The sequence below is a fragment of the Ascidiella aspersa genome, chromosome 3, assembly GCF_963924565.1.
Source record: "Ascidiella aspersa chromosome 3, kaAscAspe10.2, whole genome shotgun sequence".
Taxonomy (NCBI): Eukaryota; Metazoa; Chordata; class Ascidiacea; order Phlebobranchia; family Ascidiidae; genus Ascidiella; species Ascidiella aspersa.
In genome coordinates, this window is record NC_139449.1 from 14,311,834 (window position 1) to 14,338,919 (window position 27,086).

Consider the following 27,086-nt stretch of genomic DNA (forward strand, 5'->3'; position numbering starts at 1 on the left):
CAGCTTTAGAAGAAAATAATCTCATCGAAAGATACGTGAAGAGACGCTCCATAGCGTCAGCAAAGCATTTGCTTGGAATTCGAAACAAGAAATACAAACAAGCGTTGCCGATAAAGACATCACCACCGTTTGGAATCATGGAAAACGAAACGGAATTATGGATTTCACAATAACTGATTCTGCCTAGTTTATCAGGTGAAAATCTGTTATACTTTTAATATATATATATATAATTATTAAAATACCGACCGAAAAGTCTGTAAATTGTTTATGCGACATTTTTTTGAGCCATTCAAATGTGTCCAAATTTTGCCCGCGTCCAAGCACGCGTAGCGGAAATACTTCGTAAAAGCATAATAATATCATTCACAAGCGAAAAATATGCTTCAACTCGTGTAAGTCTATAAACACGACTTTAGGGATAAAACCCTACTCGCGTTCGTAATGTGTTAAATGTTTTATGTAAATATTTTCAATGCATCGCTTACCTTCGTGCTTTTCAAATGCAACCCCAATTAAATAGGCGTAAATCAAACAACTTCCGTAACGGCACTCTACGTGGAAACTGAACTCGTTTCCAGCCGCATTCTCCCTTCCTAAAACAAACAGCGCTTCTATAAACGGATCCGCAGCTACTTATAAAACGCAAGCCAGTCAAAATGACTAATTTCAAGTGTACACTTCTATACGTCTAATATATTATATCTCATGAACCATTTTGTGAAACTCACTCGCAAAAGCTTACCATTTTAACAAGGATTGCCAGTACGCGTTAAGACACTTGACCCTACCTAAAAAGTAGCTTGTTCATCTGTAAACTTACGCCCAAGGCGTGCCTGGCTTACAAGGCTTAGTTGCCACTCGATCGCTTTTGAAAATGTCGGTAAGCTAGCAATCGACAAATCCCATTAGCGGTGTTTCCGTAAGTCAGCGCTTTTCGACGCCGGTACTAAATCCCTCCAAGCGAAATGTAAAGCAAAAATTCTACATTTCAAGATAAATTTTTACTTATCTTTTCAAAAGAATACATAGCATACGCATTAGTTCTCAGCGAGTGCTATAAATGTATTCCGCAAGTTACCAATGATATTCGGTAACGTCAAATATCCTATTGCTTGCTCGGTCACGAGTTTTCATCGCTAACGTGTTGTTGCTACGTTGACCCTAAATATATCATGGTGGTTAATTCTACCATTTCCACGATAAGAAAATCCCCTTATCCGACCAAGACCTATATGTGGTCGCAATTTCAAAATAGTTGGATAGAATTTCCAACAACGCCTGTCCTACTTCACAAACCCTAGAGTTGCCACGCCAAAATGAAGTTATGATAAACTTCGACTAGCCAGTCGAATGACGATAACCAATTTCAATGAAAATGCACGTTGCTCGCGAAATGCCCTACAAATGTTCACTTGTTGCAAAATTGTTATAACTATAATCATTGTATGTATCGTTTTTGAAGCGAAGAAATGTAAAAATGTTACCATTATGTATAAGTTACTCTATGTATCGCGTATAACGTAAATTAAATAACCATGTAATCGCTATAAAGTATATGTCATTGTATGAATCGCAAAGAATATAAATTTAAATGAATATATTGCAATAATTAATTGTCTCAAACTTTAAGTGTAACCTGTCGCGCCTATATATATATATAAGTATAGAAAATATGTGTGTCTATAACCAAAATGTTAATAACCTAAGTTTGAAGTGTTGCAATACAAATGTTCCAGACATACGAACACACATCTGCCGAAAAATATTTCGCATTTTTCAGAATACAAAAGCACGTTGGACAGCGAACGAACACAGCACAGCGCAGCGCACGACTACGGCTTTCCGGTGACGTCAGAATTACAACGCACCGAACAGGGAATTACCCCTGCTGCCGCACAGATCGCCTGAAAAGCTCAATCCACAGCAATGCAATGGTGTGTCAAGCACACAACAATTTCGAGAAACTCAGCGAACGCTGACATCAAAGTCCTTGGTTGCTAATTCAGGCACCAAAGAGAAAACTTTCTCGAGGAATCAGGAATCTGACTTAAACAATTGCGCAAATGCGTTATGTGATCGAACAATTTTCGCGTCCACGTGTCCACACACATTTCACAAACAAATAACCAGCTTTTGATATGCAAGCTGGTCCAAAATCTAGCGTGGGAATATTTATAGCAGCCACTTCGTCATATTGTGTTTACACAGAGAATTTTTGTTTTAATCGATGTGTCGTAACGGAAAATTGTCAGTAAAAATCTATGGCCTAAATTCTTTGCAATCCTTTCAATGTTTGCGTTACTCCTTGCAGCCAATGTGCAAACGATAAACGGAAAGTTTTAGGTAAAATTCCGTTACGTAGATTTCTTGCAACCACATTCTAATGTTTGCGATATCCTTGCAGCGAATTTGCAAAAATTCAAATTGCTGACACCAATTTTTATGCGTCAAGGTATTTACATCCGTTTTTTTGTATATGTTTCAAAACACCGCGGTCTGAACATTAGTCGGTTTCCTCGGTCGTGTGATTTTCAAACTGTTGACATTTAACTGAAGTCAGAAGCTGTTTCGCAATCGCATTTTGACGTAAAATTTGTATGTCTCGCGTCAGAAATAAGTGTGAAAACTTGAGACACGCCCTTTTTGTCACGTGGTATTTTGTTAAGTACTATAAGAATTAATGACGTAAATCTTTCTTTATTCGCAGAAATTTTCTTAGCTGATTCTCGTCTATAAATAGCGTGTTCAATCAATATAAAATGAGGCTTTTACAGCTTTTACTCAGACAGCAAACTCGAGTGCTTTTGTGACTGAAGACAGCGAAATTGACTGTTCATGTATCTGAACTAAAGGAAAGAGTTGGACCTATCTGGCCTCACGAAGACAGGCCATCTCAAATCTTGAAGGAGTGTGGTCGATTCATCTTGGCAATTATATAAAAGAAGACTCATTAATCCGACCCACCCCCTACAGAATAAAAACTCTTTGGTTTGAATAATACACACATCAGGCAGGCGTGGCGACGACACAATTCTCCAGGCCGTTTCGATTCAATGATATTTCTCGTACGGATCGGCTCGGTACAATTTAACAGCCTTAATTCAAAACCAGCCGTTAAACATAACATCTCCGTCAATATACGTCCCAGCAAACAATTTGACGTTGTTTAAACGTTATATTCACATCAAAAAAAAGTTGTAGTCACGTTATTCTGGTTCGTTGTTTTAACGTAAATGTGTAGACAGCCAGAAACGTTAAAATAACGTTGTGGTAAACGTAACTGTTAACGTTCCATCAACGTCCTAATAACTTTTTTATATACGTCTTCGTAACGTTACCTAATGCCAGTCGAAACGTTTTTATGACATTCAAAACAAACGTTGTTTTTACGTAAACGTGTAGACAGCCAGAAACGTTAAACTAACGTTGTGGTAAACGTCCTTAATAGCTTTATTTAACTATGTCGCCATTACGTTAAATTGTTGCGCAAGAAACGTTTTTAATAACTTCCAAACAAACGTATTTTTTCCGTAAATGTGTAAACAACATTTTTAAGTTACATGAGAAGGATTTTTGCCTGCATAAACAGTCATCAACACGTTATTATGGTGACAATGTAAATGTAAGTAAAAACATTGCCTATGCGAAAAAAACATAATAATTTACGTTCATTACTAAAAATGTCTGCAATATTACGCCATGGATAATATTCAATTAATCACAATACAGCGTAGTACTCAAGGTCTTTATTTATTAAAATTAGGAGCACACGATATGAAAAGTTGTACGCGGACAAACCAAAAAACATCAAATATATGGACGTTATTGCTCCTCACTCCTCAGAGTCAGAAGAAAGATATGGAAAAGTTCCACTTCCACTGCTGATAGAGGTGTTGCTGCTGTCACAAGTCTTGTTTTGTTTCTGTAACGATAAGAATTAACAACAACAATAATTTTTAATTCTTAATTGACAAATTCAATATGGTTGCTTAACAGGGCTGCGGAGTCGGCTAAAACTAACCCGAGTCTGACTCCAGCTGTAAGTTGGATATTTAGCAATCCGCTCATAGAGGTGTCATATGATTCAAAACCAACAATACATGGTTGGAAAATATTCAACCATATGCTATTACAACTTTTAACAGATTAATCAGTTTCTGAAATTGGTACTGCGCAAGAACAGGTCGCACTCTAGCAAAACAAACCGACTTTGTCGAGGCCCGAGGCCGACTCCGCAGCACTGGTTGCTAAGATCATTTTTTGGATAAAACATAATAATACAATTAAATTGTACATTTTTGTACAATGTATAGATTTTGTCATTTTAAAACGTCAAAGTTTTTTTTCCCATCAACTTACCGAAAAATTTGATCCACCCGGTTTGTTGGGCGCATGCTTCAGAAAAGCTGACACTTCGTCTTCTACAGCCTTAATTGTAGTCTCATGAGCTTTTATAACTGTGCCTACAATATATACATCAAGATTTTGTCCCATGGATAACAATTATACTCAACAATTATTAATTTGGCAGGAAACTCTGATAAATAATACTACAACATGTAATTTCTTCTTTTTTTTAATTTGCGTTTCAAAACATTCTCTGTTTACCATCAGGGTGGTTAATGTTCACAGAAGTTTGAATATCACACAAAAGTAAATTAGCTGGTAGTATTTCTACTAACATTATCCGTAATACACCTTATGTACATACCCACAATAACTTTACACAATTTAGATTCCATGAATGGTTTCTTTCCTTTTCGGCCTTTATAGCTGAAGGTAGACCAAAGCTTGTAGGTACCAATGTGCTTCATAGCTCTACGTATTGTTTCACCCACGCCCTTTCCTCTGGTTGACCGCAAGTATTGCACCTGCATATAATGTTAGCATTCAAAAATACCTAGATCTGGTAAAATATGTAAGCAGTGTACCATAAAATAGCCCCCAACCCCCTTAAGAAAATGATGTGACTTGTGGTTTTTAAGCCTCTTCCACATCTACAATTGGAAATTAAAAAAAGAATGGAGTTTGCTCGTCAGTATCGGTTATTTACAAAAAAAAAATACACTGGCCCCTGAATAATCTAAATATTAATATGCTTATTGCGAAATAATGCACAGATTTGATAAATTGTTATTAAAACAGGCATTGTTATTTATGCAAATACAAATTAAATATTATAATATCAATAGGTAGTTGGTTCATGCAGTCTGAAAAAGTTTTGCAACCATGAATTTTTGTTTTAGATATTTTTTTTTAAATTTCTACAATCTTTACGTCATATTGTACAAGATTTTTAACATTGAAAGCCAATACTATTTTTCCTTGGTTTATTATAATAACTTATTGCTTTTGGACACACTATACAGACAACAGCTAGGTGAAAATGGGTACACTACTGGATTAAACATGCTGTACATTGCATTGTCTTTATGGTGAAACAAGGACTTTAATGTAAACAAATTTTTTTTAGCAAAATAAACATTCTATGGTGAAAACAAAAAAACTTACTAAATATCTCCTAGTTGTCTTGTTTTTTGAAATTTTCTTCTAATTCAGAAAATTCGATTTCATTGTCCAGTGGCACCATTTCAAAAAAATTGTTTTCCGCATCACTAGCGGAACTCTTAGTTTCCAGTAGTTTTAAAATTTTGTTTTGGTTGCCCAAAATCTTTCCTATTTGAACTAAAAACAATGAAAATATTTTTTTATCTTGGCAAAATTATTGTTTAAACAACTTGTTGCAAAAACAACAATAGTAAGAGCAAACATGAAAGGATTTAAAAGCAAAGTAAAAATATTTTTATATGCCTAAGCGATTTACAAAATCCTATAAAAGTTCTGTTCTATAAGAACAAATATAACCTAATTGTTTTAAAAAACAACCTGTCATTGTAGATTCGATGAATTCTTGACTGCTTGTAGTACCTAAAAAACAAATATATACAAAAATATCTTACAATTTTATTGATATTCATTAACAGGGCTGCAGAGTCGGTCTCAGGACTTAAGGAGTCACCTTGTTTTGCTGGAGTCGGACTAGGGACTCAACCACGTAAAACTACCCGGGTCCCGAGTCCGACATGCACATACGCAGTACCAAATTTTAAAACTCAAATGGCGCCAACTGGAAATTGTAAAGGTGAAATAGCATAGGGTGGAATATTTTCCAATCATGTATTGTCAGTGAATGATTTATAGGACACCCCTATAAGTGGAATGCTGAATGTCCACATTATTTTAGTTATGTAATTTGGCGGAATACAAGCTGTAGAGTCAGGGCCTGACTCAGAACTTGCCGAAATCGCACATTTCACCGGAGTCGGTTGAATACTAACAGAAAATTTAACCAACAAAAGAGCCAAAGTGTCTTGTGAACTTTTTTGCACTCAAGTGCACTATTTGGCTCCTTGAATAACAACAAGGTCTAGATTTGTAGAGCAACTAACTTAATTCACACTACTTAAAGAGTACCACTTACAAAACTTATACACAAATTACACTTTTTTTTATTTTAACACTTTTGATTTAACATATAATTTAAATCGGAAGAAATAAGGAAACTTGATTGCAAAGTAATATTTAAAGTAATGTTTAAGGTACTTTTACACTTGTAAGGCTTACATCAGTGATTCTCAACCTGTTTTGGCTTGCATCACCCCTACTAGTATTTTTAGCTTGGGTTACTGTAACACCACTATAAACAAGATTGAAAAACCTTGTTGATTTGTTGCACTCTAATCGTACAAAAAATTGTAACCAGAAACTTATTAATAGAGCAAAAATGGGAATCCCAAATAATTTGAAATGTCTCATGGCACCCTTGAGCGTTAGAAATTGCATCCCGGCTGAGAACCACTGGATACATCTTAGGGAATTTGAATGTATATTTTGAAGCTGTGGTTACCAACCTGGGTGTCGCAATTGTTTTTTTGGGGGTCACCATGCAGTATTTGATAAAGAAAACTTAATAAGAAATAAGCAATATGAACTAAAAGTTTCGCATTGTAGAAGAAAAAGCAACCATTACACTTTTCAATTAATAAATCAAGCATAGCTTCAGTCAAACAATGTGTAATAAAAATGAATGGACGCTCAAACTGTAACTTTAACTCATTGTGCAATGTGCACACTTAAATCTGGACATTTTAGCCAAATTTTGATACAATCCGTCTAGATTGTTTTACAATGTGAATTTTGCCATTTTTAAAATGTGTGTTTTTTATTGACTCTGGTTTATGTATTATACACTATAATTGGGGGTCGGGCAAGTTAACGAAGACTTAAAAGGGGCCACAAGAAGAAAAGGGTTGGGAACCACTGTTTTAAAGGTTAAACTGTTTGGCACATTTATTTAATATAAATACAAATAAATACCTTCATCAAATGATATATCTCCAAGGACTTTTTTCAGTATGAACATCGTTCAATGAAGACCCTTTATCTTAATAACAAAACATCACATAAAAAATACATATTAGTTGTTTACTTATTTTAAAGATAAAATGGTATTCAAAATATTGGTTAAAATGTATATACATTAATTTGATGAAAAGTACCCCATTGCTATAATATTAATTGTTAATAAACATCACCTCCAGTCTGTCAAACAACCTAAACTCAACTTTTGATAATCTCCTAGTAAACAAACCGTAGCATTATACCTTCCTCATCTAAATATCTTCTTGGGCGCTTTTTTGGCCTTATACCTTCATGCAACTCACAACCCTCAATATTTGATGTTTCAAGAGCTTTGTTACACTTCACTAAAGCATCACTATAATCATCTGAAAGGCATTGTTTATCAGCTTTCCAAAATAAATAACTAGCTGTATGTTTGGTAATACAATCTCACCTGAATAACCAAATACTCTCACATTATATATACTCCAATTGTCTTTGTCTGGGAATTGATTTTTTTTTGCTTTTTGTTTTGGATGATTAGGTGGCCAATAACATTTCTTTTTCTTCTGTAAAATATAAAATATATATACACTGTGCAAATAACTCTATACAAAATTATTAAAAAACCTAATGTACCCAACCATTAAATTACAATAAACATACATTGAATTAGGTGTGTATACAGAAATCTAATAAAGAGGGTCTCGGATTTTCAACTAAGCAAGTTCTCCGTTTTACGGCTGATGGTAATGATTGCTTTGAAAAGCCATACAACGCTGTGGGACAGTGGGCATTAATTATGTCAAATAATTGCTCTGCAAGAAGTGGTACGCCTGGCAGTGAGAGTCCAAGTGAAACAAGATCGAAAAAAGGTTGGGAACCCCTGGTGTACATGAATACACCTTCTTCATAGCAAATTTTTTTGGAGTACAAATGAACTATTGTATTCGCTGAAGTGTCGAATAAACAATTGCCGATCAGCCAACCTGAACGAATAGAGAAAGGTGACAGAGAAAAAAGTCCAGTGTTTATGGTAGGCCCAGGAGGAAACGAGAGACAAAAGTCAACGCTTATCGATTTTAGCTTTGCATTAGCTTCATATGACTCAATTACATTAAAAAAATATTGTGCCTATACACCCCCTGGTTACGCCACTGCATTTAATCAAGTTTTACAAAGTGAGACTTTTCTGGTAATGCAAAAGTGTGACAAAGAGGTAAATATTATTTATTAACTGTGATAGGTATTAAAAGCAATTAAGAATTTCATCCAACATCATCCGTTGTAAAAATCCATGAATTGCACACAACTTCTACCGTTTCTTCATCCAGAAATTCAACAATTGCAAAGGACATCTAAGTACAGTACAAGATAACTATTTATGGAAAAAAATAAAAATATGAACAGTACATTCTCATCTTATAAATGCAAGAAAGCTTTAATAAGAAGTTTAAAATATTTCAAAAGAATACAGAAAAAACTGGCAAACTACTATACCAAAGCTGTTTCACATGGCAACCATGTGATCCATTTAATTCAGAAAAGCTTCTTTTCAATATATAAATGTAACTGTTTATATAAAGAGTGATTCTGTTAGTGATTTTACCAAAAAGTATAAAACAATACATTATTTAAATCAGGGGTCGGCAACCTACGGCTCGCCAATGAAATCCATCCGGCCCGCCGTCTCTTAGACAAATCAGACACGGGTCTATTTCACATACTTTTTGATTAATTTAACTACGTAATTGCAAAATTCATTATGCGTTTGGTTTTTTAACATTTTTTTATTTTCGGCAATGTAATAAAAACTTGTAAAAAATTTAAAAGAAATATCTGTATACCGAAAAAAAAATCGGACTCGCTTCGCTCGCCTGGTGCTCCTTGACTTAAAACGGTTAACAAACACTGAGCTAGATTAACTTTTAAGTGCAAAAAATATCCGAGGCCCGCCTGATTGACAGTTGCTCTAGCTTTTTAATAACACAATCCTTAGTTAACATTTGTGCGGCCCGCAGAGACCTTTCTAAGTTTGGTTTTGGCCTGCGACTAGAAAAAGGTTGCCGACCCCTGATTTAAATGCATCTTTTTAATATGGTAAATTATATAAAAAAAACAACACACATTTCAATTACAAATCTTCAGTTATGAAGTCATAATTTTACAATAATATGTTTGAGCAATTCATCCAATAAATATTAACAGATTAGACAATATCATGCAAAACAGAAAGAAATATGGCTGAATTTTGTTGTTGGATGCACATGGCTTTAGTTGTTAAATAACTATTATCAATAAGTTTAATACTTGAATTATGTAGGTGACCTTTATACATGCCAACTTTGTCAGAATTACATGGAAGAGTAAAAATACATTTAACATTTTCAAACACTCTACATAAATGCTGAGATTCATTGTGTTTCTCAACCACCTGAAGACAGGTGAAGGGGAGTAGACCAGAGTTATTAACATATGCATTATCTGGAGGTTTGGTGTGTATCAATGCAGCATCCGCTTTGTTTTTAATGACAACACTGTTCTCATGTAATCTGTTTACTATTTGTGATAATGTTTTTTTTCCTGATCTAACTTTTCTTTTTAGAGTTTGCATGTAGTTTTCAAATTTAAAAGCAGAACAATTGTCCAAGCTTCCAAAATTTTGGACGGTGTACGTTAAATGAAGCAAACAGTGAACATTATAAACAAGAAATTCTTTTCCATATAAGTCAGCAGATTCTACAACAAATTTCTGCAAAAGAGTGCTTGCTAACTCCAAGTGTAAAGTACATTTTTTGACACCAGAATACATAGAGCTACATTGAGTAGTAGAAAATGGTTATATAAATCTCCTGGAAGGATTTTTTTAAGAACAAGTTTACCAGTATAAAGTAAAAACTGTCGAAATTCAGTACCTTTCCATCGGTCAACTTCTCTAAGAGAACGGGGCAAGCGGGAAAAACATTGCGGAACAAATTGTCGCAAGTTAATGAGTCGAGAACTAATTTCCTCAATTTGAATAAATGATAGTCGTACTTTTTTGTTGCCACGCATCCATGTCAATAAAAGTTTTGTCCTGTACTACTTGTGCATTTTCGTGACTAATAATAGTCAAATTTGAATCTGCAATTGATGTAGACTTGTCACAAATTAATTGGGAAAAACGACTACTACACGAAGGAGCATCCAACGGTTTAGGACAAAAGACAGCAAATGGAACAACTTCTGGTTCACTGTCACTACTAGAAATAAATTTACGATAGTACTCTTTTTCTAACTTTTTGCGGTTCTTTTCTCTTCGTAATTTGATCCAACGACGCTTATATATCTTTCTATAATTATCCATGTAACTCGAAATTTACGTTTAAAATCCCCTGCATAGCAAAAACATCAGCGTACACCAAATAGTAATATTCAATTTTGGCGCTGGTCTCTAGAATCCCATACCACAGCGTTTAAACACTTATTAAATCCTTGCACAATTTCAGTTAGGGTGTGGTTGGGTCAAGTAAAACTACATTTATTATTTAATAAAATACCTGACCCACCCACACGTAAATAATGTGCGTTGTGACCAGCGCCTAGACGAGTCTGCACATTTCTTGGTTATACAGTTTACTTTTATAGCATTTAACGATATTAGTTCGAAATTTAATTAAAGCCCTAAAACGCACGCGCAACGCTGCAGTTGCACACAAAAAAGCACGTTTTCTGAGCCTTCATTATCGCAAACTAAACTCGCATAAACTGGGAACGCCGATGCTAACATAAGGGGTCATACGAAACACAAATGTTCTTTCCGACTGTTTCAATGTTCGACAAGTATGATAGATCTTGAACGTCACAATATGGGTTAGGTTTGATGTAAAAACAAATTTTATGCGGTGCTTTTTTATGTCCTTTCACAATGTAGAATTTTAAACTTATTCCAGCTTCTGTAGATGTTGTGTTTTATCGTTAATATTAACGTAACTCTATGTGCAATGTATAGTTTTGGAAATGGGATTCTAAGGTCTGGTTTAAAAAACTTGTTCGAAGAAAAAAGCAAATCTGTTTTTTTTTTAACTATTAGATAACTTTTTTACATTGTTTCATCAAACGTTTTTAAACGTTTTATATAATACCTTAGAATTTTACATTTGTATAACATTTACTCTATCCATTTTAAGCCTTAATTAAAAGACAATTTTCTTACAACGTTTCAGTCAAACGTTTAAAAAATGTTGTTTGTTAACATCAATATATGGTTTCGGTTTCACGCAACAAAAACGTTCTTTCAAAACGTTATATATTTTCAAGAAACAACAACCCAACTTTTTTGACTGAAAACGTCCTGCGAGCGTCGGCATGTTACGCTTATTACGACAACGTCTATTTTACGACTTTTGTAACGGTATTTAAACGTCATATATAATACGTTATATTTTTACCCTTGTATAACATTTACTCTATTCTTTTCAAGCTTTAACTAGTGGACAACTTTCTTACAACGTTTCAGTCAAACGTTTAAAAAACGTTCTTTGTTAACATCAAAATATAGGCTGGGTTTCACGCAACAAAAACGTTTTTTTTTTCGTCTTGAGAACGTATGAATGTTAAGGTTATCATGAAAACGTTTATTGTACGACTTTTATAACATTATTTTGACGTTATATTTAATACGTTAAAATTTGACCTATTTAAAACATTTACTTCATTATTTTTCTAGCAATAACCAACAGACAACCTTGTTACAACGTTTCGAATGTCGTAACAACGTTACGTGTTTGCTGGGGTGGGAAAAACCTGTTACACCTTAACAGTACCAGACAAGTGTAATTGTTGCAAAACAATTCTTTATCATAACAACGTGACACAAAGTAAAACTTTATGAATGAAGATTGTTTTGTAATAGATGCTTCCCATTCGAGTTCAACAGCATTAGTGTAGAGCAGTGTTTCTTAAACTGGTGAATGGTTCACCCCAGGGTGAATAAAATTTTTGCAGGGGTGAACCAACTAAAAAGGGTGAACGAACGTTCAGGAGCATCCTATAGTCACTAATAAATAAATTTCTGAAGTAAATCGACTACTAAACTGTTGTTTTGGGTTTTTTTTTGGCTTATTGTATGATAGTTAAGTTGGTTTGCACTGAGCGTATAAGTTAGGCCTACCATATGTCTTCTTTTCTCAAAAAACTGAATGGTCCCCCGAGGTCGCTCAAAAATGTTCAAATGTCCTCTTTTTCGCATTTCGAGTTAGTTGCTTATGTAGCGAATCAGCGTCTGTATTTGTTATTTACAGTACTGTGTTTGTTGTGCGTGTGCTAAAGTCTGCTAAAGTCTTTCTGGCGTATTTCCTGTGCGCTGCATCCTGCTAGTTAACTGGCCAGTTTTAATCCTCAACGCATTCGCTTTGAATGCAACGTTAGTCGTGTCCTTTCTACTGCAAAACAGTCAACGATGCGCTCCTTCCCATTGAACACAAAACGTTTTTAGGTTATCTTCAAATCGTTTTAATCTCGCACTCGTCTTGGTCTTATTTAGGTCTTCAGAATGTCTAAAATCGTAACGGTAATAAACGTGCGCTAAAACCCGACTAGTAGACGTACTAAAAAATCGCATTTAAATCGATTGCAAAAACGTCTTTATGGCACCTTTTAATCGTCTAAAAGTCGTTTTCGTTATGGCCTTGTTTATGTCTATGTGAAATCGTAACGGTAAAACACGATCATAAAAATCGTTTGAAAAACGATTTCAGATATGATCTCTTTCGGGGGCTTTAAGACGTCTTTAGGCCATCTTTAATTCGTCCTAAACACATCCACTACTCGTCTAGGTCTTTTCGACCATAGACGTCTTTTTAAATTTAACTAACAATATCAGCGTATTCCTTGCTTTCACCACAACATATTAAACTTGCAAACTACAAAACAAAATATGATAAGATCAAGCTACAGTTTTAGTTACATATCAATGTTCACAGTGGTAATATTAAGCATGTGCTCTTTATAAAGGGCAACACAATGACGTGATCAATATTTCAGCATGCACGTGACGAAGAGTTTGTAGAAACTGTAAAGATATAAAAAAATAAACATCTTATAAAACCACATTCCTTTTATTGAATATAAAATACTAATAGGATACAAAATTAAGAATTCACTAAACAAAAAATATAGCCTACTTCTTTTAACTACATCAGGGAATAATGGTTGTCATAGGCAGGTTATGTGGACCCGATCCGTTAGAAATTAGTGCATTTCTAAGCAAAAAAGTCCACGACAATTAGGGCATCCAATGGCAGAAAAGTCTAGACTTTTAGACCTTGAGGTCCTGGCAATGCACTAATTTGAACCTTTAGGTAAACTCCCGGCGTAGATAAATTGAAAATATTCGTTGAACATTCACAAAAGATAACAAAAAGTGTGAGATGGCATTAATAAAACTTGACCCACCCTAACCCAAATAATGTGCGTTAATGTAATAAAAATATAGTTTCTTGTCTATGATACCATAGGATTGTAACGTCACAAATTTAGGTTTTGGAGCCTAAAGCGTTTATGTAATTATTAATTCAATGCACATTATTTGGGTTAGGGTGCTGGTTAGCGTTTGGGTTTAGGTAGGTCAAGTATTATTAAACTTAATCTTTTGAAGCACATTGATAAGTCAAATTAGTGCATTGTCCGAGACCTCAAAGTCTAAAAGTCGGGCTTTTTGATCCTTTGGATGCACTAATTGTCGTAGACCTTTTTCCTTAGAAATGCACTAATTTCTAACGGATCAGGTGTTATGTGGGACTTTTTTTTTTCACCGAATCTTAAAAAACCTGTGTACAGCTCAAATTAGGAATAATTTTTTATAAATAAACATTTCTCTAAAAAATGAAGATGTCCTACACAAAGATCATAAATATAAAAACGTTCTGAACTAAATTAATAACTCCTATCTATGAAATATTATTTAACAAAACTAATTGTTGCAACAAAATCATTGATCCCTACTTTTCGTAATTCAATAGTTACTTCCGACTGCCCTGTATACACAGCCAAAAATGTACAAAAGTCCTGTAAAAGGAATCCGATGAATTATTGTTTTTAGAACATTTGGTTAGGTGTACCACCGATGATTTGTTAATTGGTGTGCTTCAAGGGTGGAATATTAACACAAATTTTAAATCGAAATTTTGCTATTTTAAATAAGGCAAACTCAGATATTTAGTTACAAGGTGAATATATACTGAAAATAACAGAAAAAGAATGATTGTATGTCATATTTCATTCACATCCTGATTATAAACAACTTGTTTATTTTAAACACTCACTGTTATTTTTACTGGGCTACTTTAAAAGAGACATAAACTTGGGATGGCGTGCGGTGCGCTTAGGCAAGGTGCATTTAAATTTGCTCATCTTATGCCTTTATGGACTCAGATAAATCTCACAATCAATTAGCACCGGCTTTTACTTTGCATGATGCTTAACAAAACCACACGATTTGATCAAATTCCAAAAATTGTTCATTTCACTGTACCTTTAAACCACATCAAACCAGGAACAACAGAATGTCATATATCAAAAAAACTCAAATAAAAAACAGGATCAACAAATGTATTATCATACGCATTTACAACTTAATCACGGAAGACAATAAAATCAATACCTCAATAGTTTCACTAATGCAAAACTTGAAAAAGGAAATACCTGCATAACTAAAATAGGATATATATACCATAATTACCCACTTTTGAAAAACAGCTAGCATTATGTTAATACAAATTCAAAAAAACAGTCACAAATTCCATAAATATACATCCAAGAAGGTTCACCAGTAAAGTCATTCTATTTTCATACAAACTTGAAAGTTTAAATAAAACAACACACACAATCACTGTATATATTACAAGCCAGCAGATCTTATAACATACCAGATCCAATACATTTAAATGTGTTAATGACACCCATTTTGACCTAGCTTTATAATATAAGTGTATTACTAAATTCAGAATTCTCTGATTGCCTTGAAGAAGCCCAAATTGTACACAGTCCACAAATCACTAAACCTCTGACCGCAAGCAACTAAAGACCCATGAACATTTATGGCGAACTTTTTGAGGAATCAGCCAAAAAACCAAATGAATCGATACCAAAAATTTGTATCTAAAGAAATAAAAAAATAAAACTTTTTTTAAAATACTCAATTTCAATCATAGAATTGTTGTGTGTTTGCAGTTTTACTTGGTTTTGAACAGTACTCCTATATTGAATTAAAAAGCCGTCACAATATAAATAATAGATGCTACTCGCATGGGCATATTGAGTATGTACCAGGCTATCCATCTCCACCTATAGCCTAAACCTAAACTATATTTTTGGCTCTTTTAATTATGGTATGTTAACTCAAAAAATGATTGCTCCATGCAGAAGCTTTGGCCTAGTTTTGTTATGTTTGTGTCTCTGTGTAAAGCAAATTTATTCAGCACAAAGCACCATGCATACTATGGCATGTTGCACTGTGTGATACATCAATATCGTTATTTCTAGCAATAGAAGTTGAAAATTTCTCCCAAATTAATTAAAGATTTTTTTTTGCGCTTTTCACCGCACACAAGTTCGCCAAAAACAGCTGATTGATGTAACAGCGTCAAAGTAAGAAAAGCGTTATTTTGTGCCATCAACGCAACTATTAGTTCATTTTATCTTAGTTAATTGTTTTGTTTATTGCCTAAACATGACAATAAATTTAGAGAGAATCTGAAAGCCTGCACTTGCATATAAGTAACATCTGTAACTAGGATTTTTGAAGTAATTAACAACCAATTACAACAAAACTATATTCAAGCAACAACATGGTCACTCCAGTCCACTTCACATGTTACAAATGAACTGCATGTAAATCTACTACAACATAAAGAATGGTGATACTGTTATTTGCCACCTATTGTGACAAAAAACAGTTGACCACAAAATACAATTGTACGAACTAACTACAACTGATCATTAGTTTCAAGCAAACAAACTATTCAGAAAATACTCAAAAACACACTTCATATCAAATGAAGGAAATATGAGCTCAATGGGTCAAGTCAATAAAAATTGGAATCCAGGATAAAAAAACAACTAATTAAGCTAAATATTTTAGGTTTGATATAGACAACTATCATGGCTTCCACAAACAAAAAGTATTAGAACTAAGTATATATAGGGAATTGGTTTAATAGCTAAAATTATATTTTACTTAGACAACTATGAGCTACATCTTCAATTCACATCCACATTCAGTATTGTGTTTTGCGGTCATACGCAGCACTCCAAAAACTAGAATACTCCCATGTACAATAAATGTATTTTGAGATTTTTTTCACTTTTGAGAAACAACTTGAAATAGTTTTATCGACAAAAAAGGTTAAAGAGCCACTGAGATCATTCATTTTGATGCTTTATTGAACGCCACAGGCTGGTATTTATTTTTATGCAACATCTTCTTATGTTCATATTTTTGTTTATTTTGTATGAAGCAATCTGCTCTAATTTTTGCAATTTGACTTTGTGTTGTGAGCTAATTAATTTTTTTATTTACATGGTAAAAAAAATATCAAAGCCCATACAGATGTAGGTATTATTTTGAATGTTGTGAATAGCCCTTTATTGATTTTTAACATGACTATTTCTGTATGGGCTTTGATATTCTAAAGCAGTGCTTTTCAACCTTTTTGCTGGAGTGGAACCCTATGGAAACATTTCACTGGCTCGAGGAACCCCAGTGCAATAATTCCACTGGCTCGAGGAACCTCTGTAATAAACATACCTCAATTAGCTAAACAATTTAGAAATTGCGGAACCCTGGTTGAAAACCACTGTTCTAAAGTATGTCCTACTACAACCTCCAACCATTATGCTTCTAAATTATGTGGCCCGAAAAAAAAAATTTTTTTTTGGACACATGTTGTTTTTGTCCGAATTATTATGTGGCCCGAAAAAAAAAATTTTTTTTTGGACACATGTTGTTTTTGTCCGAATTATTTTTTTTTTTTTTTTTTTTTTTTTTTTTTTCAGTCAATTTTTATGGCTCACTTTTGACAAGGAAAAAAACATAGTTGGAACATGAAATTTTCACAACTGTTAAATAACCTCCCAAAGTTGTTTCTAATATAAAAAAAAATTGCCTAGGTTCTAAGGGGTGGTTTTTAGGTTGGTAAAACTGTCTTTTTTTGTTAATTTTGGTTTTCGGCACTTTTCAGAGATAAAAAAAATGTAAAAAAAATCTGATATATTTATGGATGATGGATACATGACATATACAATGCTAAGTAACAAAATTTTAAACATTAGCCCTGAACTGTTTATCCGGGGGTCAAAATGCACAACACTTTAGGAAATTTCAATGATATATTTACACAAGAAGGAAATGACATAAAAATCTGAAAATTTCACAAATGTTAGAGAACCATTTAAAGCTGATGTTAAAATAAACATTTTACCTCTTGAAAATAGGGGAGTATTTTAGGGGGGCAAAATTAAAATTCGGCCATTTTTGTGTTTAGAGGTGTCTAAAAAACTAAAGAAAACATTGTTAAATAGTTTTCAATTATAAAGACAAATTATAGGTTGCTTCACAGCAAAATTTTGACCTTCAACTCAAAATAATTAACCCATGGGGGAAAATATTTAACCAAAAATATAGAAATTAAAGTGATTTTTTGATGGAATAAAAATTGCAAACAAAGTGGTGTACAGTGCCTGGCAGATTTTTCATTTAAACTTGCGTCGGTAAAATATGTTGTTTTGTAAAAGCAATAAGTTAATTTACTAAGAGAAACTTCTTTCTAAAAGGCAAGTCGCACGCGCTTAGTTTCACTGAGACGAGACACTTTGCACGATGAATGTTGCCCGCGCTGGACAAAATAAGCATAGCAGGGAGCCAGCCGCTCGCGGCCAGAATAAAGCAAGCGATATGACCAAATTCTGTATTGAAGGTTTTCTGCCGCTAGATTAGAGTAGATAGCTTTAAAGAACTAAATCGAACACATCACACTATTGACTTTTGTCCCCAATTAGAGGCGTATAGGGGTGCAAGAAAAAATTGTCAAATATTTATTAATTATAAAGACAAGTTATAGGTTTGCTTCGCAGCAAAATTTATATTAAGACCACTGGCAATCTATCTTGTAAAAGTGCACCATGTCCAACCTATAACACGCAACTTCGGGCCACATCCGCTTTTGCCTGCTAAAGCACCGAAACTGGAAGCACAACATTGGGAGTATATGGACGCTGACAAATAAGACCCGTTGAAAGAATATAGAATAACTAGGAAATAACACCCTGGTAAAGTATAGTGGAACTGCGCTGTACCCCCTCTGGTATAATATAGTTCAACCGCACCATACCCCCTGATATAATATAGTAGAACCGCGCTATACCCCCTGGAAAAATATACAAAAACAGCACACCCTGTCTAGTTATTATTATTTTTTTTCAGTCAATTTTTTATGGCTCACTTTTGACAAGGAAAAAAACATAGTTGGAACATGAAATTTTCACAACTGTTAAATACCCTCCCAAAGTTGTTTCTAATATAAAAAAAAATTGCCTAGGTTCTAAAGGGTGGTTTTAGGGGGATAAAACTGTCATTTTTTGTTAATTTTGGTTTTCGGCACTTTTCAGAGATGAAAAAATGTAAAAAAAATCTGATATATTTATGGATGATGGATACATGACATATACAATGCTAAGTAACAAAATTTTAAACATTAGCCCTGAACTGTTTATCCGGGGGGTCAAAATGCACAACACTTTAGGAAATTTCAATGATATATTTACACTAGAAGGAAATGACATAAAAATCTGAAAATTTCACAAATGTTAGAGAACCATTTAAAGCTGATGTTAAAATAAACATTTTACCTCTTGAAAATAGGGGAGTATTTTAGGGGGGCAAAATTAAAATTCGGCCATTTTTGTGTTTAGAGGTGTCTAAAAAACTAAAGAAAACATTGTTAAATAGTTTTCAATTATAAAGACAAATTATAGGTTGCTTCACAGCAAAATTTTGACCTTCAACTCAAAATAATTAACCCATGGGGGAAAATAATTAACCAAAAATATAGAAATTAAAGTGATTTTTTGATGGAAAAAAAATTGCAAACAAAGTGGTGTACACTGCCTGGCAGATTTTTTATTTAAACTTGAGCCGGTAAAATATGTTGTTTTGTAAAAGCAATAAGTTAATTCACTAAGACGAGACACTTTGCACAATGGATGTTGCACGCGCTGGACAAAAAAATCACAGCAGGGAGCCAGTCGCTTCGCGGCCAGAATAAGGCAAGCGATATGAACAAATTCTGTATTGAAGGTTTTCTGCCGCTAGATTAGAGTAGATAGCTGTAAAGAACTAAATCGAACACATCACACTATTGATTTTTGTCCCCAATTAGAGGCGTATAGGGGTGCAAGAAAAAATTGTCAAATATTTTTCAATTATAAAGACAAGTTATAGGTTTGCTTCGCAGACAAATTTATATTAAGACCACTGGCAATCAATCTTGTAAAAGTGCACCATGTCCAACCTATAACACGCAACTTCGGGCCACATCCGCTTTTGCCTGCTAAAGCACCGAAACTGGAAGCACAACATTGGGAGTATATGGACACTGACAAATAAGACCCGTTGAAAGAATATAGAATAACCAAGGAATAACACCCTGGTAAAGTATAGTGGAACTGCGCTATACCCCCCCTGGTATAATATAGTAGAACCGCGCTATAACCCTCTAGCAAAATATACAAAAACCGCACACCCTGTCTAGTTGTGGCCCGAAAAAAAAAATTTTTTTTTGGACACATGTTGTTTTTGTCCAAATTATTATGTGGCCCGAAAAAAAAAATTTTTTTTTGGACACATGTTGTTTTTGTCCGAATTATTTATTTATTATGTGGCCCGAAAAAAAAAATTTTTTTTGGACACATGTTGTTTTTGTCCGAATTATTATTTTTTTTTTTTTTTTTTTTTTTCAGTCAATTTTTATGGCTCACTGTTGACAAGGAAAAAAACATAGTTGGAACATGAAATTTTCACAACTGTTAAATAACCTCCCAAAGTTGTTTCTAATAAAAAAAAAATTGCCTAGGTTGTAAGGGGTGTTTTTTAGGGGGGTAAAACTGTCATTTTTTGTTAATTTTGGTTTTCGGCACTTTTCAGAGGTGAAAAAATGTAAAAAAAATCTGATATATTTGTGGATGATGGATACATAACATATACAATGCTAAGTAACAAAATTTTAAACATTAGACCTGAACTGTTTATCCGGGGGGATAAAATGCACAACACTTTAGGAAATTTCAATGATATATTTACATTAGAAGGAAATGACATAAAAATCTGAAAATTTCACAAATGTTAGAGACCCATTTAAAGCTGATGTTAAAATAAACATTTTACCTTTTGAAAATAGGGGAGTATTTTAGGGGGGCAAAATTAAAATTCGGCCGTTTGTGTTTAGAGGTGTCTAAAAAACTAAAGAAAACATTGTTAAATAGTTTTCAATTATAAAGACAAATTATAGGTTGCTTCACAGCAAAATTTTGACCTTCAACTCAAAATAATTAACCCATGGGGGAAAATAATTAACCAAAAATATAGAAATTGAAGTGATTTTTTAATGGAAAAAAAATTGCAAACAAAGTGGTGTACACTGCCTGGCAGATTTTTTATTTAGACTTGCGGCGGTAAAATATGTTGTTTTGTAAGAGCAATAAGTTAATTCACTAAGACGAGACACTTTGCACAATGGATGTTGCACGCGCTGGACAAAAAAAGCACAGCAGGGAGCCAGCCGCTTCGCGGCCAGAATAAGGCAAGCGATATGAACAAATTCTGTATTGAAGGTTTTCTGCCGCTAGATTAGAGTAGATAGCTGTAAAGAACTAAATCGAACACATCACACTATTGATTTTTGTCCCCAATTAGAGGCGTATAGGGGTGCAAGAAAAAATTGTCAAATATTTTTCAATTTAAAGACAAGTTATAGGTTTGCTTCGCAGCCAAATTTATATTAAGACCACTGGCAATCAATCTTGTAAAAGTGCACCATGTCCAACCTATAACACGCAACTTCGGGCCACATCCGCTTTTGCCTGCTAAAGCACCGAAACTGGAAGCACAACATTGGAAGTATATGGACACTGCTGACAAATAAGACCCGTTGAAAGAATATAGAACAACTAAGGAATAACACCCTGGTAAAGTAAAGTGGAACTGCGCTATACCCCCCTGGTATAATATAGTAGAACCGCGCTATACCCCCCTAGCAAAATATACAAAAACCGCACACCCTGTCTAGTTTTTTTTTTTTTTTCAGTCAATTTTTATGGCTCACTTTTGACAAGGAAAAAAACATAGTTGGAACATGAAATTTTCACAACTGTTAAATACCCTCCCAAAGTTGTTTCTAATATAAAAAAAAATTGCCTAGGTTCTAAGGGGTGGTTTTTAGGGGGGCAAAACTGTCATTTTTTGTTAATTTTGGTTTTAAGCACTTTTCAGAGATAAAAAAATGTAAAAAAAATCTGATATATTTATGGATGATGGATACATGACATATACAATGCTAAGTAACAAAATTTTAAACCTTACCCCTGAACTTTTCATCCGGGGGGTCAAAATGCACAACACTTTAGGAAATTTTAATGATATATTTACACTAGAAGGAAATGACATAAACATCTGAAAATTTCACAAATGTTAGAGAACCATTTAAAGCTGATGTTAAAATAAACATTTTACCTCTTGAAAAAAAGGAGAGTAATTTAGGGGGGTAAAATTAAAATTCGGCCGTTTTTGTGTTTAGAGGTGTCTAAAAAACTAAAGAAAACATTGTTAAATAGTTTTCAATTATAAAGACAAATTATAGATTGCTCCTCAGGCCAATTTTGAACTTCATTTTAAAATAATTAACCTATGGGGGAAAACAACTAAACAAAAATATAGAAATTAAAGTGATTTCATTCATAGAATAAAAACTGGAAACAGAGTGGTGTACACTGCCTCCACAATTTTTCATTTCAATCTGCGGCGGTAAAATATGTTGTTTTGTAAAAGCAATAAGTTAATTTACTAAGAGAAGCCTCTTTTTAAAAGGCAAGTCGCACGCGCTTAGTTTCCCTGAGACAAGCCACTTCGCACAATGAATGTTGCACGCGCTGGACAAAAAAAGCACAGTAGGCAGCCAGACGCTTCGCGGCCAGAATAAAGCAAGTGATATGAACAAATTCAACATTAAAGGTTTTCTGCCGCTAGGTTAGAGTATATAGCTGTAAAGAACTAAATCGATTACGTCACACTATTGACTTTTGTCCCCAATGAGAGGCGTACAGGGGTGCAAGAAAAAATTGTCAAATATTTTTTAATTATAAAGACAAGTTATAGGTTTGCTTCGCAGCCAAATTTATATTAAGACCACTGACAATCATTCTTGTAAAAGTGCACCATGTCCAACCTATACCACGCAACTTCGGGCCACATCCGCTTTTGCCTGCTAAATCACCGAAACTGGAAGCACAACATTGGGAGTATATGGACACTGACAAATAAGACCCGTTGAAAGAATATAGAATAACTAAGGAATGACACCCTGGTAAAGTATAGTAGAACTGCGCTGTACCCCCCTGGTATAATATAGTAGAACCGCACCATACCCCCTGATATAATATAGTAGAACCGCGCTATACCCCCTGGAAAAATATACAAAAACCGCACACCCTGTCTAGTTTATTTTTTTTTTTCAGTCAATTTTTTATGGCTCACTTTTGACAAGGAAAAAAACATAGTTGGAACATGAAATTTTCACAACTGTTAAATACCCTCCCAAAGTTGTTTCTAATATAAAAAAAAATTGCCTAGGTTCTAAGGGGTGGTTTTTAGGGGGGTAAAACTGTCATTTTTTGTTAATTTTGGTTTTCGGCACTTTTCAGAGATGAAAAAATGTAAAAAAAATCTGATATATTTATGGATGATGGATACATGACATATACAATGCTAAGTAACAAAATTTTAAACATTAGCCCTGAACTGTTTATCCGGGGGTCAAAATGCACAACACTTTAGTAAATTTCAATGATATATTTACACTAGAAGGAAATGACATAAAAATCTGAAAATTTCACAAATGTTAGAGAACCATTTAAAGCTGATGTTAAAATAAACATTTTACCTCTTGAAAATAGGGGAGTATTTTAGGGGGGCAAAATTAAAATTCGGCCATTTTTGTGTTTAGAGGTGTCTAAAAAACTAAAGAAAACATAAATTATAGGTTGCTTCACAGCAAAATTTTGACCTTCAACTCAAAATAATTAACCCATGGGGGAAAATAATTAACCAAAAATATAGAAATTAAAGTGATTTTTTGATGGAAAAAAAATTGCAAACAAAGTGGTGTACACTGCCTGGCAGATTTTTTATTTAAACTTGAGCCGGTAAAATATGTTGTTTTGTAAGAGCAATAAGTTAATTCACTAAGACGAGACACTTTGCACAATGGATGTTGCACGCGCTGGACAAAAAAATCACAGCAGGGAGCCAGTCGCTTCGCGGCCAGAATAAGGCAAGCGATATGAACAAATTCTGTATTGAAGGTTTTCTGCCGCTAGATTAGAGTAGATAGCTGTAAAGAACTAAATCGAACACATCACACTATTGATTTTTGTCCCCAATTAGAGGCGTATAGGGGTGCAAGAAAAAATTGTCAAATATTTTCAATTATAAAGACAAGTTTATAGGTTTGCTTCGCAGCCAAATTTATATATAGACCACTGGCAATCAATCTTGTAAAAGTGCACCATGTCCAACCTATAACACGCAACTTCGGGCCACATCCGCTTTTGCCTGCTAAAGCACCGAAACTGGAAGCACAACATTGGGAGTATATGGATACTGACAAATAAGACCCGTTGAAAGAATATAGAATAACCAAGGAATAACACCCTGGTAAAGTATAGTGGAACTGCGCTATACCCCCCCTGGTATAATATAGTAGAACCGCGCTATAACCCCCTAGCAAAATATACAAAAACCGCACACCCTGTCTAGTTATTATGTGGCCCGAAAAAAAAAATTTTTTTTTGGACACATGTTGTTTTTGTCCGAATTATGTGGCCCGAAAAAAAAATTTTTTTTTGGACACATGTTGTTTTTGTCCGAATTATTTTTTTTTTTTTTTTTTTTTTTTTTTTTTTCAGTCAATTTTTTATGGCTCACTTTTGACAAGGAAAAAAACATAGTTGGAACATGAAATTTTCACAACTGTTAAATACCCTCCCAAAGTTGTTTCTAATATAAAAAAAAATTGCCTAGGTTCTAAGGGGTGGTTTTTAGGGGGGTAAAACTGTCATTTTTTGTTAATTTTGGTTTTCGGCACTTTTCAGAGATGAAAAAATGTAAAAAAAATCTGATATATTTATGGATGATGGATACATGACATATACAATGCTAAGTAACAAAATTTTAAACATTAGCCCTGAACTGTTTATCCGGGGGGTCAAAATGCACAACACTTTAGGAAATTTCAATGATATATTTACACTAGAAGGAAATGACATAAAAATCTGAAAATTTCACAAATGTTAGAGAACCATTTAAAGCTGATGTTAAAATAAACATTTTACCTCTTGAAAATAGGGGGGTATTTTAGGGGGGCAAAATTAAAATTCGGCCATTTTTGTGTTTAGAGGTGTCTAAAAAACTAAAGAAAACATTGTTAAATAGTTTTCAATTATAAAGACAAATTATAGGTTGCTTCACAGCAAAATTTTGACCTTCAACTCAAAATAATTAACCCATGGGGGAAAATAATTAACCAAAAATATAGAAATTAAAGTGATTTTTTGATGGAAAAAAAATTGCAAACAAAGTGGTGTACACTGCCTGGCAGATTTTTTATTTAGACTTGCGGTGGTAAAATATGTTGTTTTGTAAGAGCAATAAGTTAATTCACTAAGACGAGACACTTTGCACAATGGATGTTGCACGCGCTGGACAAAAAAATCACAACAGGGAGCCAGCCGCTTCGCGGCCAGAATAAGGCAAGCGATATGAACAAATTCTGTATTGAAGGTTTTCTGCCGCTAGATTAAAGTTGATAGCTGTAAAGAACTAAATCGAACACATCACACTATTGATTTTTGTCTCCAATTAGAGGCGTATAGGGGTGCAAGAAAAAATTGTCAAATATTTTTCAAATATAAAGACAAGTTATAGGTTTGCTTCGCAGCCAAATTTATATTAAGACCACTGGCAATCAATCTTGTAAAAGTGCACCATGTCCAACCTATAACACGCAACTTCGGGCCACATCCGCTTTTGCCTGCTAAAGCACCGAAACTGGAAGCACAACATTGAACACCCTGGTAAAGTATAGTGGAACTGCGCTATACCCCCCCTGGTATAATATAGTAGAACCGCGCTATAACCCCCTAGCAAAATATACAAAAACCGCACACCCTGTCTAGTTATTATGTGGCCCGAAAAAAAAAATTTTTTTTTGGACACATGTTGTTTTTGTCCGAATTATTATTTTTTTTTTTTTTTTCAGTCAATTTTTTATGGCTCACTTTTGACAAGGAAAAAAACATAGTTGGAACATGAAATTTTCACAACTGTTAAATACCCTCACAAAGTTGTTTCTAATATAAAAAAAATTGCCTAGGTTCTAAGGGGTGGTTTTTAGGGGGGCAAAACTGTCATTTTTTGTTAATTTTGGTTTTAAGCACTTTTCAGAGATAAAAAAATGTAAAAAAAATCTGATATATTTATGGATGATGGTTACATGACATATACAATGCTAAGTAACAAAATTTTAAACCTTACCCCTGAACTTTTCATCCGGGGGGTCAAAATGCACAACACTTTAGGAAATTTTAATGATATATTTACACTAGAAGGAAATGACATAAACATCTGAAAATTTCACAAATGTTAGAGAACCATTTAAAGCTGATGTTAAAATAAACATTTTACCTCTTGAAAAAAAGGGGAGTAATTTAGGGGGGTAAAATTAAAATTCGGCCGTTTTTGTGTTTAGAGGTGTCTAAAAAACTAAAGAAAACATTGTTAAATAGTTTTCAATTATAAAGACAAATTATAGATTGCTCCTCAGGCCAATTTTGAACTTCAATTTAAAATAATTAACCTATGGGGGAAAACAACTAAACAAAAATATAGAAATTAAAGTGATTTCATTCATAGAATAAAAACTGGAAACAGAGTGGTGTACACTGCCTCCACAATTTTTCATTTCAATCTGCGGCGGTAAAATATGTTGTTTTGTAAAAGCAATAAGTTAATTTACTAAGAGAAGCCTCTTTTTAAAAGGCAAGTCGCACGCGCTTAGTTTCCCTGAGACAAGCCACTTCGCACAATGAATGTTGCACGCGCTGGACAAAAAAAGCACAGTAGGCAGCCAGACGCTTCGCGGCCAGAATAAAGCAAGCGATATGAACAAATTCAGCATTAAAGGTTTTCTGCCGCTAGGTTAGAGTATATAGCTGTAAAGAACTAAATCGATTACGTCACACTATTGACTTTTGTCCCCAATGAGAGGCGTACAGGGGTGCAAGAAAAAATTGTCAAATATTTTTTAATTATAAAGACAAGTTATAGGTTTGCTTCGCAGCCAAATTTATATTAAGACCACTGACAATCATTCTTG

The 27,086-nt window shown here is 34.0% G+C and overlaps 1 protein-coding gene and 1 pseudogene across 4 annotated transcripts in view; both read right to left on the reverse strand.

The window, feature by feature from the left end:
• Nucleotides 1–3,740: 3,740 nt before the first annotated feature.
• Nucleotides 3,741–27,086, reverse strand: part of LOC146160335 (uncharacterized) — a 36,187-nt gene continuing 12,841 nt past the window's right edge. For 2 of the 4 annotated variants that reach the window (XM_083384239.1, XM_083384238.1), the window contains exons 4-10: nt 7,859–7,973; nt 7,381–7,447; nt 5,890–5,931; nt 5,515–5,688; nt 4,715–4,874; nt 4,363–4,466; nt 3,741–3,925 (exon numbers count right to left, since the gene is read on the reverse strand). In XM_083384239.1, the coding sequence (XP_083240365.1) occupies nt 7,386–7,447; nt 7,859–7,973 (177 nt within the window). In that variant the 3' untranslated portion in view covers nt 3,741–3,925; nt 4,363–4,466; nt 4,715–4,874; ... (1 more) ...; nt 5,890–5,931; nt 7,381–7,385. Of the gene's footprint in view, nt 3,926–4,362; nt 4,467–4,714; nt 4,875–5,514; nt 5,689–5,889; nt 5,932–7,380; nt 7,448–7,858; nt 7,974–12,826; nt 13,457–27,086 lie in introns of those variants that run through there. The other 2 variants (XM_083384241.1, XM_083384240.1) reach the window with 2 other exon arrangements.
• Nucleotides 7,882–10,458, reverse strand: LOC146160336 (uncharacterized; annotated as a pseudogene).